Source organism: Schistocerca gregaria, chromosome 3 (assembly GCF_023897955.1).
Source record: "Schistocerca gregaria isolate iqSchGreg1 chromosome 3, iqSchGreg1.2, whole genome shotgun sequence".
NCBI lineage: Eukaryota > Metazoa > Arthropoda > Insecta > Orthoptera > Acrididae > Schistocerca > Schistocerca gregaria.
The window spans coordinates 684,976,846-684,996,400 of record NC_064922.1 but is presented as its reverse complement, the minus strand read 5'-3'; the positions used below and the strand labels follow the sequence as shown (position 1 = coordinate 684,996,400).

The window sequence follows — 19,555 nt, the reverse complement described above, 5'->3', positions numbered from 1 at the left end:
TGATATTCTGTTTCGAATAGCTAACCCCTGGGCGTTGGTATACAATTGACAACAAAGTGTTTGGACCAGCTGTCCACTTTATTTATTGCATTAGAACAGTAGACCAGACAAAAACAAATGGAACAGCAGTGACAGAGTCAGGACGCGGGTTGTTGGGGCGGCGTAGTGGCGGGCAGCAGTCGGTCTGCGAGTGCGAGAAGCCAGTGTCGCGGTAGCGGTGCAGCCTCTGCCGATTGCTCCGGGGCGGCGGGGCCTCTCCGATCCGCGCTCAGCCCCAACTGCCGGCATTAACGTGTGTATCACACCCACTGTGACGTAAAAAACCCAGAGCGCGAGTAGCGCTAGCAAAAAGCTCATCTTTCTCAACGTGAAAACTGTAAGTGGGACTGTTTAATTAGCAATTACAGAAAACGTTTGTAGCGTAATTAACTATACTGATAGCCATTAAAATTACAATGCAGTGAAGTCAATGCGGAATAATGCCAAACTGGCATGCTTAGATACACTATGTGATCAAAAGTATCCGGACACTCCAAAAAACATACGTTTTTCATATTAGGTGCATTGTGCTGCTACCTACTGCCAGGTACTACATATCAAGGACCTCAGTAACCTTTATACATTGTGAGAGAGCAGAATGGGAGGCTACACGGAAGTCACGGACTTCGAACATGGTCAGGTGATTGGGTGTCACTTGTGTTACACGTCTGTCCGCGAGATTTCCACACTCCTAAACATCCCTAGGCCCACTGTTACCGATTCGACAGTGAAGTGGAAACGTGAAGTGACACGTACAGCACAAAAACGCACAGGCCGCCAACAGTTGAAGAGGGCCGTAGTATGTAATAGGCAGACATCTATCCAGACAATCACACAGGAATTCCAAAGTGCATCAGGATCAATGACAGTTAGGTGGGAGGTGAGAAAACTTGGATTACATTGTCGAGCGGCTGCTCATAAGCCACACATCACGCCGATAAATGCCAAATGACGCCTCCCTTGGTATAAGGAGCGTAAACATTGGACGATTGAATAGTGGAAAAACATTGTGTGGAGTGACGAATCACGGTACACAATATGGCGATCCGATGGCAGGGTGTGGGTATGGCGAATGCCCAATGAACGTCATCTGCCAGCGTGTGTATTGCGAACAGTAAAAATCGGAGGCGGTGGTGTTATGGTGTGGTGGCGTTTTACACGGAGGTGGCTTGCACCTCTTGTTGTTTTGCGTGGCACTATCACAGCACAGGCCTACACTGACGTTTTAAAAATCTCCTTGCTTCCCACTGTTGAAGAGCAATTCGGGGATGGCGATTGCATCTTTCAACACGATCGAGCACCTGTTCATAATGCAAGGCCTGTGGCGGAGTGGTTACACGACAATAACATCCCTTAATGGACTGGCCTGCACAGAGTCCTGACCTGAATCCTATGAACACCTTTGGGATGTTTTGGAACGCCTACTATGTGCCAGGCCTCAGCAACCGACAACGATGCCTCTCCTCAATGGGCTGCCATTCCCCAATATACCTCCCAGCACCTGATTGAACGTTTGCCTGCAAGAGTGGAAGCTGTCATCAAGGCTAAGGGTGGGCCAACACCATAATGAATTCCAGCATTACCGATGGAGGACGCCACGAACTTGTGTGTCACTTTCGGCTAGGTTTCAGGATACTTTTGATCACGTAGTGTATATAAATGATTAGCATTTCCTTACAACCGCACAAAGTAAGTAGTAGTAACGCTCTCCACATCTGTATATACGGAAAGATCGCGCAGCTGCTTTCTTATTTAAAAATCTTATTTCAGTATTGTTTGCTTATGTGAAAGCCTCGTGTAAAAGGAAGAAACATCAAACAGCAAGTATTGGAATTCGACAGCGACAGATTGTCGCTTTTGAAGACCGCCGTTCGTGGTTTCGCGATATTGCTGCTCGCACTGCTTAAGAGACTACGACTGTCATGTGAATGCGGAATGATGCGTCCAATACGGCTTACACAAAAACACGCAGGATCTCAACGGCTCCACACGGCTGGCGTCTGGAGGGACAGATACTCTGATGAGCCGAAACATTATGACATCTTTCTTACAAGTGTGTTGGTCCACCTCAGGAACGCAGTTCAGCAGTGATTCTACGTGCCATGGATTCGGAGAGTACTTTATAGGTTTTTCAGAGGTTTGTAGCACCAGATACCAGTGCACATGTCACACACAATTTACAGGTGGTTGGTTTGTGGGCGCGGAGCTGGTGCTCGATAGCGTCCTAGTTGGGTTTCATCGGATTCAGATGAACCGAATCTGGTGGCCAAGCCAGCCGCGGTGGCCGAGCGGTTCTAGGCGCTTCAGTCCGGAACCGCGCAACTGCTACGGTCGCTGGTCGAATCCTGCCTCGGGCATGGATGAGTGTGATGTTCTTAGGTTAGTTAAGTTTAAGTAGTTCTAAGTTCTAGGGGACTGATGACCTCAGATGTTAAGTCCCATAGTGCTCAGAGCCATTTTAACCATTTTTTTTATGGCCAAGACATCAACTTTAGTTCATTACCGTGCTCCTCAAACCATTATTGCACTATTCTGTCGTTGTGACATGGACAGTTATCCTGCTAGAAGATGCCGTCGCTGTTGGGGAATACATCAATCATAAGGGGTTACAGGTGGTCCCTAACAATGTTCACGCCGTCCACAGCTGCCATGGTGCCTTCGGTTACTGCCGGACGTCCCATGGAAGCCCAGGTGAATGTTCCCTATAACATGCTACTGCTCCCACCTGCCTGCGACCATGACATGTTTAGTGCATTCGTTCGCTTGGTTGACGGCGTATCTGAACACAATCATCGACCTAGTTTAACAATAAACGGGATTCATCTCACCAGATGACACGATTCCATTGATCCGCGGTCCAGTCTCGATGATCCCGTGCCCACAGTAAACATAATTACGATGTTGTTATGTAAACATGGCAATACGTAGGGATTCTCTGCTCCGGAACATATGTGCTCCAAAACACATGTGCCTTCGTCAGCAATGTACTCTTTCGTCACATGTGCCACAGATCGCGCCTATCATGCTGCCAAGCTTGCGATACCTATGTTCTGTTACGAGGTACGGACGTCCAACTTCTTTTTACCTACTCGTGGTTTCAGCATTCTTCAACCACTTTCCACAGACACCCACGTCATTAGCATGCGAACAGCCGATCAGCTTCCCCGTTTCCGACATGTCCGCTCCCAGGTTCTGGGCCACAACACTCTGGCTTTTGTCGAAGTCACTTAAGTCGGCGGATTTCCGACTTGTGCCACTTATCGTCGCTGGAATGATTCCCTATTTGTCTCTGCTTGCTCATACACTTCTCTTACCACGTCACGTGCCCTCAGCGCCACCAGGAAGCATACAGCCATGCGGTGGACAGTGGACATAAAGTTTTGGCTCACCAGTGAATGCTGCTAGCTCGCTCGTGCAGGATCGTACAGCCAAGACATGTATCCTGAATCACGAAATTGGCTTGTTTGGAGCAAGATAAGTACCCAAATGGAAAGTGGGGTGACGTCTGGACAGTGAGCAGGGAGACTATTTCTGCGGCTTCCCTTGACTCGAGAGCCGAGAGAGGGGAGCCGACAGTTGTTTGCCAAAACATAACGCTGGACGCACGAGTGACACCAAGTCGTCTTTTCACCCTAGTCCCGGTACTGCAAACGTAATCGCAACAGACGTATCCACGTGTTGGGGCTTCGAGGAGAAGCCACATTGCATCCATTTTCATCATATGGGCAGAGCACCTAAAGTGATGGTACGGGGTGCGATTGTATACACAACACTACCACCATTGGTTCACTTAGCTGGTAATTTGGAATACAGCTGACCTGTTAATGCTGATGACTATGCCTTATCTACCAAGTCTCCGTGGAGTTATTTTTTTGACAAAGTGTCCTGATCTACCTCGATACGGAATGTTTCAGCTGTTACCGTGGTCAGCGCGTTCTCCAAATGTTTCAGTCAATGTAAACATCTGGTCATGCCTAGACAAAGGCTGGCATGTCACCACTCAGCATTCACTAAGACTGGTGAAATGTAGAATAGAGTTGTAACAGTATGTATCAGTACCTGTTTTTGTCACCCAAGTTTACCCAAGCATTGTTGCTATCATTAAATGGAAATTCTGACTACTAAATTTCGTACCTAAAATAACCTATAAATTTAATCATGTATTCTTTTTATTATACAGTATGTGCAAAATAAATCAAATTTCCCTTTGGGTATTGGAGTTTCTTTGCTCAGCAGTGTAGAAAAAACTGAAGACGAAGAGATATTACTTTTAATGCAAAGAGGTACACTCAAATTTCAAAAGAAAGTGCGCTGTGGCACTAGACTTCTATTCAGAAAGAGGGCGGTCCAAAGCGTTACCAGCTAACTAAATTTAGCTTTCTCGTGATTTTTCTAAATCACTTAAGGCGAATGCCAGCATTTGAAAGCGCGGAGCTCATTTCCTTCTCCATGATCCCCCAATCTGAGCTTGCGCTCAGTCTCTAGTGGTTTCATCATCGACGTGGCATTAAACCTTTATGTTCCCTTCTCCTCTTCCAAAGTACAAAAGTAAATTGTAATGGGGAAAAGAATAAACTCGAAAGATAAAATGGGAGGAATCACTGTAAATGCCAAGATTTCCGCACAAGCTGGAGTTGTGCCATGTACACACATCAAAAAAGGGTTTACATCACCCTGGTTCCCGGAACTCCTCAAGATAGACATTAACTCTTCCAAAGCACAAAAGTAAATTGTAATGGGGAAAAGAATAAACTCGAAAGAGAAAATGGGAGGAGTCACTGTAAATGCTAAGATTTCCGCACAAGCTGGAGTTGTGCCATGTACACACATCAAAAAAAGGTTTACATCACCCTGGTTCCCGGAACTCCTCAAGATAGACATTAACTGCGGATATTGTATCACAGACACAGTAGAAGTAGAACAAAGCCAGCGTCACCCTCTCTGCCGTCATCCAAGATGGCGGCCGTGACGTCAGCTGATGACGCGAGTACCATTATCCAAGATGGAGGTTGTGACGTCAGCTAATGACACAAGTACCGTTATCCAAGATGGCAGCTTTTGGCGGAAAGTACCACGCCCCCCCTAGCGGGAAGTTTGAATTTTGCCGTAAATTGAATTCTGTGTTTCTATGGGTTCCCTGTCCCCTCCCTTTTCCTATTTTTTTGCATGATGGTGCGTCACCCTCTTGGAAAATGGGCGGAAATTTTGAATATTGGAGGGAATTTTGCTCTAAGAGCTTACTCCTGCAGCTGAGGGGAGTTAGTATGGTGTTGTCACCACTACAGACTGCTCATGATGCCGTTAAATTCCAATATAATTTGTTTAAATTTGTTTAAATATATTATCTACCTACAGTATTAGAAAATTAGTGTGGTGTTACCGCTTCAAGAGGCTGTGATACCATTGCTTGTTCAGTTTTCGATGTGGAAGGAGCATGAGGAAATGTTGGTGCCAGACAGGGGGAGTTTTAATAGCTATTTTATGTGTACTCATTCAGCAAAGGAGTGCACCCATGGCCTCCTACATGTAAAATAGAAGCGAGCATTAATGCTTAAACATATGAAGAGGAAGAATATGGTCCTGCAAATAAATGCTTCGCATCGAGATGCATTAAAGATGCATTACACAATGCATGGAAACAACTCTCACTGCTGGAACTGTCATTTCTAAAGCCTACATATAAGCTCCCACCTCACAAGAGACAACTGCCTCTGATCCAGCAGACCAAAGAACTAAGCTAGTTTGTGAGTTCACTGCTAGAGGGCGCTGTGATATGTCACGTGATCATGCAGCTCACCCACAGAGGCACAGCATCATAATGATGTAAGCATGGTGTATATAAGGAGAGCCCAGCAACACCTCAAAATGTATCGCTGTCAGTTAGTCAGCCAGCCAGGATGATGAAGTGCCAGTCAGCCCAGCAAAACAGGAGGAGGAAGCAGCAGAAAAGTAAGTATCTACTTTTCTGCATTATTATTATTATTATTTCTGTAGCAGCAACATATGATGCTGACGATTATTCTTCTCTCTCCACCAGATGTATCCATAGAGCCTCCCCTCTAGCTTGTCCAGATCAGCACACGTGTCGGCAAGATCCAACCTGTCAGTACTAGCAAATTTCACCCCATCAGAAACCAAACCTATGGCACCGTCAAGATCCAACCTGCCAGGACTGGCAAGTTCCATCCTATCGGGTCCTGCACATGTAGTTTTGGCAAGCTCCAGCCTGTCAGGGTCGGCAGGTTCCACCCCACACGGATTCACACCTGGGGCATCGGTGGACCCTCCAACGCAGTTCCTCAGCATGATGAATCAGGATAATGAGGCTCTATTGTCGGTGCCGCTAAATACTGTCGAGGGTGCAACATTGTACTGGGCTCCATCGTATGCATAGTTCGGCGGCCGAATTTTACGACGAAGGAATTTCCAAACTCGTCCATCGCTACGATAGGTGCCTTAAATTAAATGGCAACTATGTAGAAAAGTAGTATTTAAGTGTTGCTTTCATCTGTACATAATAAAAAAATCCAACATTTTATTTATTTTTAATTCCAAAACGTAATGTACTTTGTGGATAGCTCTCGTATATTTATTATCTCAAATTTGTGTTTGTGTTATTTCTCTAGACAAAATGACCCTGCATATAATGTTACACGTGATTATGCACATTTTCTTTTTTATATAAAAGCCTATTGCATGCCGAGACCTAACATAGTAGGTGTTATGACAGGCTGGGTGAGGCACCATCACCACAAGGACTTTGTTGTAGGTGGCAGGTCCTGCGACGGTGAAGATACAGAGAAGAAGACTAAGAAGAATGGAGTGCTCCTTTCCGATAGCATACAACCTATAATTGTAGGTCACTCCAACTTCTCATGGCTCTGCGAACAGACAATGATGGAGTTCGCTTCGAGCATGTCTACATATTCTCGAAAACACTATTTCAACCAAAGTATCAGTTACTGTAGAGAATATTAGATGGCGTAGATGGTGTAATGTACAGGCATTCAGTGAAAGCGAAGACATCCCTCCACCAGAAGAAGTAAAGCCAAACACGGTCTTCATATTTGACGATGTAGCTGTTGAAAAGAAGGACCAGATCCGTAGATATTGTGCTTTGGTTGTCATATGGGTGTTGACGTATTTTATCTGAGTCAAACATATTCCAGGATCCCAAACAGTTGCTCAAGGATAACGCCAACCTCATTATAGCATTCAAACAAGACACTCTCAATTTAAAACAGATTTACCAGGCTCATGTGGGAATTGATATGTCGTACAATGAATTTATAAAGACATGTGGAGATTGCTGGAATCACTCACAGTATGGGTTTCTCGTTATTGATAAAACATGAAAACTGAATGATGGTAGGTACAGTCGGAACTTCCAGGAGTTTCTCCATATATAATCATACAAAATACACTCCTGGAAATGGAAAAAAGAACACATTGACACCGGTGTGTCAGACCCACCATACTTGCTCCGGATACTGCGAGAGGGCTGTACAAGCAATGATCACACGCACGGCACAGCGGACACACCAGGAACCGCGGTGTTGGCCGTCGAATGGCGCTAGCTGCGCAGCATTTGTGCACCGCCGCCGTCAGTGTCAGCCAGTTTGCCGTGGCATACGGAGCTCCATCGCAGTCTTTAACACTGGTAGCATGCCGCGACAGCGTGGACGTGAACCGTATGTGCAGTTGACGGACTTTGAGCGAGGGCGTTTAGTGGGCATGCGGGAGGCCGGGTGGACGTACCGCCGAATTGCTCAACACGTGGGGCGTGAGGTCTCCACAGTACATCGATGTTGTCGCCAGTGGTAGGCGGAAGGTGCACGTGCCCGTCGACCAGGGACCGAACTGCAGCGACGCACGGATGCACGCCAAGACCGTAGGATCCTACGCAGTGCCGTAGGGGACCGCACCGCCACTTCCCAGCAAATTAGGGACACTGTTGCTCCTGGGGTATCGGCGAGGACCATTCGCAACCGTCTCCATGAAGCTGGGCTACGGTCCCGCACACCGTCAGGCCGTCTTCCGCTCACGCCCCAACATCGTGCAGCCCGCCTCCAGTGGTGTCGCGACAGGCGTGAATGGAGGGACGAATGGAGACGTGTCGTCTTCAGCGATGAGAGTCGCTTCTGCCTTGGTGCCAATGATGGTCGTATGCGTGTTTGGCGCCGTGCAGGCGAGCGCCACAATCAGGACTGCATACGACCGAGGCACACAGGGCCATCACCCGGCATCATGGTGTGGGGAGCGATCTCCTACACTGGCCGTACACCTCTGGTGATCGTCGAGGGGACACTGAATAGTGCACGGTACATCCAAAGCGTCATCGAACCCATCGTTCTACCATTCCTAGACCGGCAAGGGAACTTGCTGTCCCAACAGGACAATGCACGTCCGCATGTATCCCGTGCCACCCAACGTGCTCTAGAGGGTGTAAGTCAACTACCCTGGCCAGCAAGATCTTCGGATCTGTCCCCCATTGAGCATGTTTGGGACTGGATGAAGCGTCGTCTCACGCGGTCTGCACGTCCAGCACGAACGCTGGTCCAATGAGGCGCCAGGTGGAAATGGCTTGGCAAGCCGTTCCACAGGACTACATCCAGCATCTCTACGATCGTCTCCATGGGAGAATAGCAGCCTGCATTGCTGCGAAAGGTGGATATACACTGTACTAGTGCCGACATTGTGCATGCTCTGTTGCCTGTGTCTATATGCCTGTGGTTCTGTCAGTGTGATCATGTGATGTATCTGACCCCAGGAATGTGTCAATAAAGTTTCCCCTTCCTGGGACAATGAATTCACGATGTTCTTATTTCAATTTCCAGGAGTGTAGATTAATGCATCAGTATGCTCTACACCATGGAGAAGCTCGTACATATGTCGGGTGCTCAGCCTGAGAAGGTAGGTTTACATAGACAAAACGTTCGCATGCATACTGATATGCCGGCCGCGGTGGTCTCGCGGTTCTAGGCGCGCAGTCCGGAACCGTGCGACTGCTACGGTCGCAGGTTCGAATCCTGCCTCGGGCATGGATGTGTGTCATGTCCTTAGCTTAGTTAGGTTTAAGTAGTTCTAAGTTCTAGGGGACTAGTGACCACAGCAGTTGAGTCCCATAGTGCTCAGAGCCATTTGAACCATACTGATATGAAATTTCAAACTCTTGAGGGAATTCTCAGTATACTCGGTAATGCTGTAAGGGCATTAAAGGACAATCAGAAAGTTTTTGAGCTTGACCAACGCCGACTGGAGAAAAGAATTAGTGCAATTGAGGGGAAAATAAAAGCTCATGTTTTTATTTTTGAGGAGGAGGGGAAGAGGATCCGGGGAAGAAGAAGAAGAAGAACAAAGCATTTATAAAGCCTCGCGATATACAGAGCTCAGATTATTATGCGTCAAGATGTCGACTAAGCATACAGTCATTCATCCACGTAAAGCTGTTCGAGAGAAATTGCGTTTGTTGAGGATGGGGTATATGGAGCGGGACCAAACACTAAGAGAGGCATTTAAACCCGTTACCCAATCTATCATAAAGCAGGAATCACGAGACGATGGCAATGTTGAGAACGATCCAATTGCTGACTTCACTACCCAGTACACGACTAGGATAGATAGAACGCTCGGTGTCAGCGAGGAGACACCATAAATCCTCGGCTCTCAGTCTGTACGTTTAACCGATAGCACAATACGGATCGGGGATAAAGAGTTTAAAACAACACCTGGCTTAATCAAACACATCTGCCTAAGAACCTAAAAAAACGTAAAATACTCTGCTAGTGACCGCAAGGCGTATGGAGAAATACTACAGTTGACTGAAGTATATAAGAATGCAGACGGAACACTGAAAAGGCCACAAAACTCTAATTACACTAGCATTATACAACCTTTACTGAATGAAAAGTGCCAAAGCATTGGTGAAGATCTTGACATTCAACATAAACGAGTGAGCAGTCAACCCCTCCCCCCAGTAAATATAATACGACGAGACAGATGAACTAATAGATAGACTTCGGCTGTTGATAGCTTCAGCTGGAGCGGCTATAACAGCACGTTCGAATGAGGTGGTCTCAATAATTTCAGAACTTAGAGAAAGATGAATCATCGAATAATAGTAGCAAGTATGGAAATAGTAGTTCAGGAGCTGTACTATCAGCACGCAGAACATACCCTCGCAGACATGTGATGATTAGAGGACTGGATGACTTATGGCAGACGGATCTTGTGGATGTGGGTCGGTAGAACCGTGAGAATAAAGGTTTCAAGTATATTTAAATGGTCATTGGTAAGTACTCTCAATTGGCATAGGCATTACTTGTGAAAACAAAGACGGGGAGAGATGTTGCTTCGTTGTTCGAGCGTTTACTGCAAACAGGAACTAATCGATGTCCGGACAACCCTCAAACCGATCATGGCGGAGAGCTTTACAATGAACATTTCAAGACTGTGTTGGAGCGGTACGGAATACACCACTACTCAACGTTTGCCCATCCGAAAGTGAGTATTGTGGAGCATCTGAACAGAACAGTGAAAGTTCAAATGTGGAAGCGATTTAATCTTCGTGGGTCATACAAGTGGACGGATATCCTAGTGCAGGCAATAGCACGGTATAATAGAACCGAACGTAATACAACAAAAATGAGACTGATGGTGTTCGTGACAATTCTTTCATGGAGTCGGTATATTTCCTCATTAAAATGCTGAATCCACGCAAACAAAGGTTTAATGTAGGTGACATGGTACGTATTTCAAAGCGCAAGATAGCATTTGACAAATCTTACTTACCAAACTGGTCAGTTGAAATATTCACAGCATCCAAAGTTCAGAGAACGAACCACCGAAAATATATGTTAAAGGATAGCAAGTGTGAAGAAACTGCAGGTTGCTTTTACGTAGAGGAATTTCAGAAGAGCTCTGTACCAGATGTATTCCTCATCGAACGTGTAATGAGACGTCGTGGGAATAGAGCACTAGTTAAATGTTTGGGATTTCCTTCATCAGAAAACAGCTGAATTGATGCTTCGTAGACCTCAATCACTTCAGTAGCGTACAATGCATGATAAGAGACACGCCATAATAAGAGGTGGAGGTGGTATTCTCGGCAAATTACCAGTTGAATTACACATTGCGGGATATACCTTCTGTGGACCAGGAACAAAGCTTCAGAAACCCTTGGCACGTGGCGATAGAGGTATTAACCTACTCGACGAAGCTTGCCCGGAGCACGACCTAGCCTACGCCGCAAATAAAGATCTCCCAGCACACCACGTCGCAGACAGAATTTCAGTTAACAAAGCCAAGGGAATAAGATGAAGAAATGATACTAGTATAGGTCAACGGGTGGTTGCATTCGTTGTTGATAAAACCATGCGTAGTAAAATTAAGTTAGGCTTAGGAGGTTCTACCTCTACATCTACATGACTACTCTGCAATTCACATTTAAGTGCTTGGCAGAGGGTTCATCGAACCACAATCATACTATCTCTCTACTATTCCACTCCCGAACAGCGAGCGGGAAAAACGAACACCTAAACCTTTCTGTTCGAGCTCTGATTTCTCTTATTTTATTTTGATGATCATTCCTACCTATGTAGGTTGGGCTCAACAAAATATTTTCGCATTCGGAAGAGAAAGTTGGTGACTGAAATTTCGTAAAAAGCTCTCGCCGCGACGAAAAACGTCTATGCTGTAATGACTTCCATCCCAACTCGTGTATCATATCTGCCACACTCTCTCCCCTATAACGCGATAATACAAAACGAGCTGCCCTTCTTTGCACCCTCTCGATGTCCTCCGTCAATCCCACCTGGTAAGGATCCCACACCGCCCAGCAATATTCTAACAGAGGACGAACGAGTGTAGTGTAAGCTGTCTCTTTAGTGGACTTGTTGCATCTTCTAAGTGTCCTGCCAATGAAACGCAACCTTTGGCTCGCCTTCCCGACAATATTATCTATGTGGTCCTTCCAACTGAAGTTGTTCGTAATTTTAACACCCAGGTACTTAGTTGAATTGACAGCCTTGAGAATTGTACTATTTATCGAGTAATCGAATTCCAACGGATTTCTTTTGGAACTCATGTGGATCATCTCACACTTTTCGTTATTTAGCGTCAACTGCCACCTGACACACCATACAGCAATCTTTTCTAAATCGCTTTGCAGCTGATACTGGTCTTCGGATGACCTTACTAGACGGTAAATTACAGCATCATCTGCGAACAACCTAAGAGAACTGCTCAGATTGTCACCCAGGTCATTTATATAGATCAGGAACAGTAGAGGTCCCAGGACGCTTCCCTGGGGAACACCTGATATCACTTCAGTTTTACTCGATGATTTGCCGTCTATTACTACGAACTGCGACCTTCCTGACAGGAAATCACGAATCCAGTCGCACAACTGAGACGATACCCCATAGCTCCGCAGCTTGATTAGAAGTCGCTTGTGAGGAACGGTGTCAAAAGCTTTCCGGAAATCTAGAAATACGGAATCAACTTGAGATCCCCTGTCGATAGCGGCCATTACTTCGTGCGAATAGAGAGCTAGCTGCGTCGCACAAGAGCGATGTTTTCTGAAGCCATGCTAATTAAGTGTCAATAGATCGTTCCCTTCGAGGTGATTCATAATGTTTGAATGCAGTATATGCTCCAAAACCCTACTGCAAACCGACGTCAATGATATAGGTCTGTAGTTAAATGGATTACTCCTACTACCCTTCTTGAACACTGGTGCGACCTGCGCAATTTTCCAATCTGTAGGTACAGATCTATCGGTGAGCGAGCGGTTGTATATGAGTGCTAAGTAGGGAGCTATAGTATCAGCGTAATCTGAAAGGAACCTAATCGGTATACAATCTGGACCTGAAGACTTGCCCGTATCAAGCGATTTGAGTTGCTTCGCAACCCCTAAGGTATCTACTTCTAAGAAACTCATGCTAGCAGATGTTCGTGTTTCAAATTCTGGAATATTCCATTCGTCTTCCCTGGTGAACGAATTTCGGAAAACTGCGTTCAATAACTCCGCTTTAGCGGCACAGTCGTCGATAACAGTACCATCGGCACTGCGCAGCGAAGGTATTGACTGCGTCTTGCCGCTTGTGTACTTTACATACGACCAGAATTTCTTCGGATTTTCTACCAAATTTCGAGACAATGTTTCGTTGTGGAACCTATTAAAGGCATCTCGCATCGAAGTACGTGCCAAATTTCGCGCGTCTGTAAATTTTAGCCCATCTTCAGGATTTCGCGTTCTTCTGAACTTCGCATGCTTTTTCCGTTGCCTCTGTAACAGCGTTCGGACCTTTTTTGTGTACCACGGGGGATCCGTTCCATCTCTTACCAATTTATGAGGTATGAATATCTCAATTGCTGTTGCTACTATATCTTTGAATTTGAGCCACATCTCGTCTACATTCGCATAGTCAGTTCGGAAGGAATGGAAATTGTCTTTTAGGAAGGCTTCTAGTGGCACTTTATCCGCTTTTTTAAATAAAATTATTTTGCGTTTGTTTCTGATGGATTTGGAAGAAATGGTATTGAGCCTAGCTACAATGACCTTGTGATCACTAATCCCTGTATCAGTCATGATGCTCTCTATCAGCTCTGGATTGTTTGTGGCCAAGAGGTCAAGTGTGTTTTCGCAACCATTTACAATTCGCGTGGGTTCGTGGACTAACTGCTCTAAATAATTTTCGGAGAATGCATTTAGGACAATCTCGGAAGACGTTTTCTGCCTACCACCGGTTTTGAACAAGTATTTTTGCCAACATACCGAGGGTAGGTTGAAGTCCCCACCAACTATAACCGTATGAGTGGGGTATTTATTTGTTACGAGACTCAAACTTTCTCTGAACTGTTCCGCAACTGTATCATCGGAGTCTGGGGGTCGGTAGAAGGAGCCAATTATTAACTTAATTCGGCTGTTAAGTATAACCTCCACCCACACCAATTCGCACGGAGTATCTACTTCGACTTCACTACAAGATAAACCACTACTGACAGACACCAACACTCCACCACCAATTCTGCCTAATCTATCTTTCCTGAACACCGTCTGAGACTTCGTAAAAATTTCTGCAGAACTTATTTCAGGCTTTAGCCAGCTTTCTGTACCTATAACGATATCAGCTTCTGTGCTTTCTATTAGCGCTTGAAGCTCAGGGACTTTTCCAGCGCAACTACAACAGTTTACAACTATAATTCCGACTGTTCCTTGATCCAAGCACGTCCTGTAATTGCCAAGCACCCTTTGACATTGCAGCCCATCCCGCACTTTCCCGAGGCCTTCTAACCTAAAAAACCGCCCAGTCCATGCCACACAGCCTCCGCTACCCGTGTAGCCGCCAGCTGAGTGTAGTGAACTCCTGACCTATTCAGCGGAACCCGAAACCCCACCACCCTATGGCGCAAGTCAAGGAATCTGCAGCCAATACGGTCGCAAAACCGTCTGAGCCTCTGATTCAGACCCTCCACCCGGCTCTGCACCAAAGGTCCGCAGTCGGTTCTGTCAACGATGCTGCAGATGGTGAGCTCTGCCTTCATCTCGTAAGCAAGACCGGCAGCCTTCACCAAATCAGATAGCCGCTGGAATCCAGAGAGAATTTCCTCAGATCCAAAGCGACACACGTCATTAGTGCCGACATGTGCCACCACCTGCAGCTGGCTGCACCCTGTGCTCTTCATGGCATCCGGAAGGACCCTTTCCACATCAGGAATGACTCCTCCCGAAATGCACACGGAGTGCACACTGGATTTCTTCCCCTCGTTAGCCGCCATATCCCTAAGGGGCCCCATTACGCGCCTAACATTGGAGCTCCCAACTACCAGTAAGCCCACCCTCTGCGATTGCCCGGACCTTGAAGGCTGAGAATGATCCTCTGAAACAGGGCAGGCAGCTGCATCTGGCTCAGCCAGAGACAGTGCCTGAAACCGGTTTGTCAGACGCACCGGGGAGGCTTTCTGATCAGCCTCCAGGGACGCCTTTCGCTGCCTGCCACGCCTTGGAACGACCTCCCAATCAACCACAGGCGAGGGCTCAGCCCCACTGCGGGCAGCAACCGGGGCAACCACAGCGGCAGACCGATCTGGGGACAGACGGGATGAGGTTGACATCCCCGTGATACCCAAGTCCGGCTCCCCACAGTGGTGCCCATTGGCAACAGCCTCAAGCTGCGCGACCGAAGTTAGCGCCGATTGCAGCTGTGAGCGAAGGGATGCCAAGTCAGCCCTCATCCGAACACAGCAATCGCAGTCCCTGTCCATTCTAATTGATGTTTAACAACAGTTACTGAAATACGAGTCCGTGCCTAGATAACGCAAGCGGAACACACAAAGAATGTATCAACTAACCTGTACAAATGCCTAACGACTGTGCTACAATCTGCTGAATTTACGATTACAGTAACTAAAACTCGAAATTGCACCTCCTATACGAAACTCACACGCAATTTAAATAAGAATCTACGAGGTAAACACTAAAGCGCGATGCTACAACTGTCAAATACTATAATACGCCCGAAATATATGAATTAAACAATGCAAGTACCCAAAAACACGCAAAGAAATTAATTAAACTATCTAACAAATAAGTAAGCTAGGGTTATACGACTTGCTGCAGCAGCTGCTTATCCAACGGTGGCAGGGAGCACACTGACTGGCCAACCGACACTGGCCGTTCACAACAAAAACAGAAGACAGACGACTACGCGAATTTGCACTATTCAGGTACTAAGGCGCGATGCTACAACCCTCAAATGAATTTCAAACGAATTATGAAAGCAGCGCTGTTCGCTTTGGGAAGAAGAAGAAGAAATCAGGCTGTCTGAAAAGCTGCATTCTTACCTCGATGTGTGCATCTAAGCATGCAATGATGAGTAAGAAGAAGAACAACATCAAACAGAAGGGTACAATTAAACCACGTCACTTTCTACCTTTACCCAAGACATCAGGTGGAATTATTCCGTTCCTCGTTCGAGTCCTTGCGGCTCTACCAGCAGTAGGGGCTGTAGCTGCAGCAAAAATAGTCAAGAGTGCTCAAGACGCCGAAGCACAACTAGAGGAGGCAAGAACGCATAATCGTGTCATGAAAGCTGCAGCCACTGGAAAAAGGTCTATACTTGAAACCGTACAAGAAAGGAGTGGGGCCTCTTCAAAAATAAAAAAGCCCGTTAGCTATTTTACCTGATCGAGCGCTCACGAATAGCCATGTCCTTAAGGTTGTTAAAGAAAAACTCCACATTCCAGTATTCCGTGGTGTCTTTATGCGAGATACATTACCCAAGACAATGTGGCGAACTAATGACTGCGGACTTGCGAATTTAGATGTTGCAGGCGGTCCAGGAACCCATTGGGTTTCATATGTCATCTTCACCTCCTTAATAGCACTCATCTTCAGCAAAACTGATGTCATAGGCGTAATCCCATGCAGTCATTACATATATTTCCATCTTAAAGTTCACCTTTATACACATATAGATGTATAAAGCAATAGGATTTTTAGTAAATAAGAACAATAACAAATACGTTTGGTGACTATTTTTTTTATTTATTCAGTTCATACAAATACAATATAGGTTTTGAGGCACAATGTATTTTTTGAGGTATAATATAGTACTCTTGATGTACAAATTGACTCCGCTTTTCCAATGGAAAAATAGATTTAACTTACACGCTACAGCAGTAACACTGCTAGGATTTCTTTTTTTATATATAAATCTACACTAAAAACTAATGCGGAGATACTTTCTTTACTGCAACTAAATTCCACAGCCCCAGTAGCATAGCTTTTACAATAATTCAGATGAACTGAGCACTCTTAGAATATACGAGTTTCAACAATCCACAATAGTAAAGATTTTTAGAATAACAATTCTGATGGATTGTGAGCTATACACACACACACACACACACACACACACACACACACACACACACACACACACATATACACCTGGAAATTGAAATAAGAACACCGTGAATTCATTGTCCCAGGAAGAGGAATCTTTATTGACACATTCCTGGGGTCAGATACATCACATGATCACACTGACAGAACCACAGGCACATAGACACAGGCAACAGAACATGCACAATGTCGGCACTAGTACAGTGTATATCCACCTTTCGCAGCAATGCAGGCTGCTATTCCCCCATGGAGACGATCGTAGAGATGCTGGATGTAGTCCTGTGGAACGGCTTGCAATGCCATTTCCACCTGTCGCCTCAGTTGGACCAGCGTTCGTGCTGGACGTGCAGACCGCGTGAGACGACGCTTCATCCAGTCCCAAACATGCTCAATGGGGGACAGATCCGGAGATCTTGCTGGCCAGGGTAGTTGACTTACACCTTCTAGAGCACGTTGGGTGGCACGGGATACATGCGGACGTGCATTGTCCTGTTGGAACAGCAAGTTCCCTTGCCGGTCTAGGAATGGTAGAACGATGGGTTCGATGACGGTTTGGACGTACCGTGCACTATTCAGTGTCCCCTCGACGATCACCAGAGGTGTACGGCAAGTATAGGAGGTCGCTCCCCACACCATGATGCCGGGTGTTGGCCCTGTGTGCCTCGGTCGAATGCAGTCCTGATTGTGGCGCTCGCCTGCACGGCGCCAAACATGCATACGACCATCATTGGCACCAAGGCAGAAGCGACTCTCATCGCTGAAAACGACACGTCTCCATTCGTCCCTCCATTCACGCCTGTCGCGACACCACTGGAGGCGGGCTGCACGATGTTGGGGCGTGAGCGGAAGACGGCCTAACGGTGTGCGGGACCGTAGCCCAGCTTCATGGAGACGGTTGCGAATGGTCCTCGCCGATACCCCAGGAGCAACAGTGTCCCTAATTTGCTGGGAAGTGGCGGTGCGGTCCCCTACGGCACTGCCTAGGATCCTACGGTCTTGGCGTGCATCCGTGCGTCGCTGCGGTCCGGTCCCTGGTCGACGGGCACGTGCACCTTCCGCCGACCACTGGCGACAACATCGATGTACTGTGGAGACCTCACGCCCCACGTGTTGAGCAATTCGGCGGTACGTCCACCCGGCTTCCCGCATGCCCACTATACGCCCTCGCTCAAAGTCCGTCAACTGCACATACGGTTCACGTGCACGCTGTCGCGGCATGCTACCAGTGTTAAAGACTGCGATGGAGCTCCGTATGCCACGGCAAACTGGCTGACACTGACGGCGGCGGTGCACAAATGCTGCGCAGCTAGCGCCATTCGACAGCCAACATCGCGGTTCCTGGTGTGTCCGCTGTGCCGTGCGTGTGATCATTGCTTGTACAGCCCTCTCGCAGTGTCCGGAGCAAGTATGGTGGGTCTGACACACCGGTGTCAATGTGTTCTTTTTGCCATTTCCAGGAGTATATATATATATATATATATATATATATATATAATTTTTTCTATTTTTTGCTTTTTTAAATATTTTTTTTATTTATGGTTATTCTTTCTTTCACACACATGGTGTGCATATATATATATATATATATATATATATATATATATATATATATATATATAAATTTTGGAGTTCTTCTTTTTTTACACTTTCTTTTCCACACATTCTCTAGTATGTATATACATGTGTCCATAGTACACAAAACTATTTACATGACACACACACCAAATTACTTACACTATGATAAGCGCCATACTACTACACATTGGACTCTCTCTCTCTCTCTCTCTATCACTCAATGAGAGTCCCCCACTCAACCTCTCGCTACAAGTCAATAGTATGAGTAGAGAGTTTCAATCCCATCGTCACAAATGACCTTTTTATCGTCATTAGGCGTCAGACCGAATTCAGACTGCAGCACTGTGTACACCTCGTGTCCCCTCGATTGAATACTGGTCTGCCATACCACATGTAGTGCCTGCAGTCCAGCACTGCTGCTCAGCCACCGCAAATAGTCTTCGATAGAGAGGTCTCTTGATGCCATAATGATGCACACCCTTAGCTCACCTCTGGGTGGAGCCTTCCAATGTGTGAAACGCAAGCACTTTTGAGCGTAGACCTACAAACTCCACAATCGGCAATCCATTAGCCACATCCTTCATAAGACCGATAACCTTCTTGTTCTGTGGAATGATACCATAAGGATTATCGGCCGTGTATGAGGTCGTGTCGAATTCAATACCGTTGCACTAATAGGGTATGTGAGTTTTGCCTCCACTACGTACCCTACATCAGAATCAGCTGCCATCTCCCATGATTTTTCCACCAAATCCCTTGCATTTGTCTTCAGGCACCGATAGAAACTCACCAATCGGCTGTGATTGCCAACTGGTGTGCCCATATAAGTTTTTCACGTCCAGGTACATTATGTAACTCGAATCGAGGGATGCATTGTACCTGTCACCCATCTACGGGTTATTTGCCTTCGCATGCCAATGGACACATTGGTAAAGTCCCCCACAGATGCCTCACCCAAAGAAAAGAAGCATGTCAGCATCAGTCAGTAATTCAATACTGCACTACGTTTTCTTGAACATTAGATCCCATGAC

At 46.3% G+C, this 19,555-nt stretch overlaps 1 protein-coding gene across 1 annotated transcript in view; it reads right to left on the bottom strand.

Moving 5' to 3' along the window:
• Window positions 1-137: 137 nt before the first annotated feature.
• Window positions 138-19,555, bottom strand: part of LOC126355558 (uncharacterized) — an 88,987-nt gene continuing 69,569 nt past the window's right edge. The window contains exon 8 of the mRNA XM_050005918.1: window positions 138-278. Within this exon, the coding sequence (XP_049861875.1) occupies window positions 138-278 (141 nt within the window). The remainder of the gene's footprint in view (window positions 279-19,555) is intronic.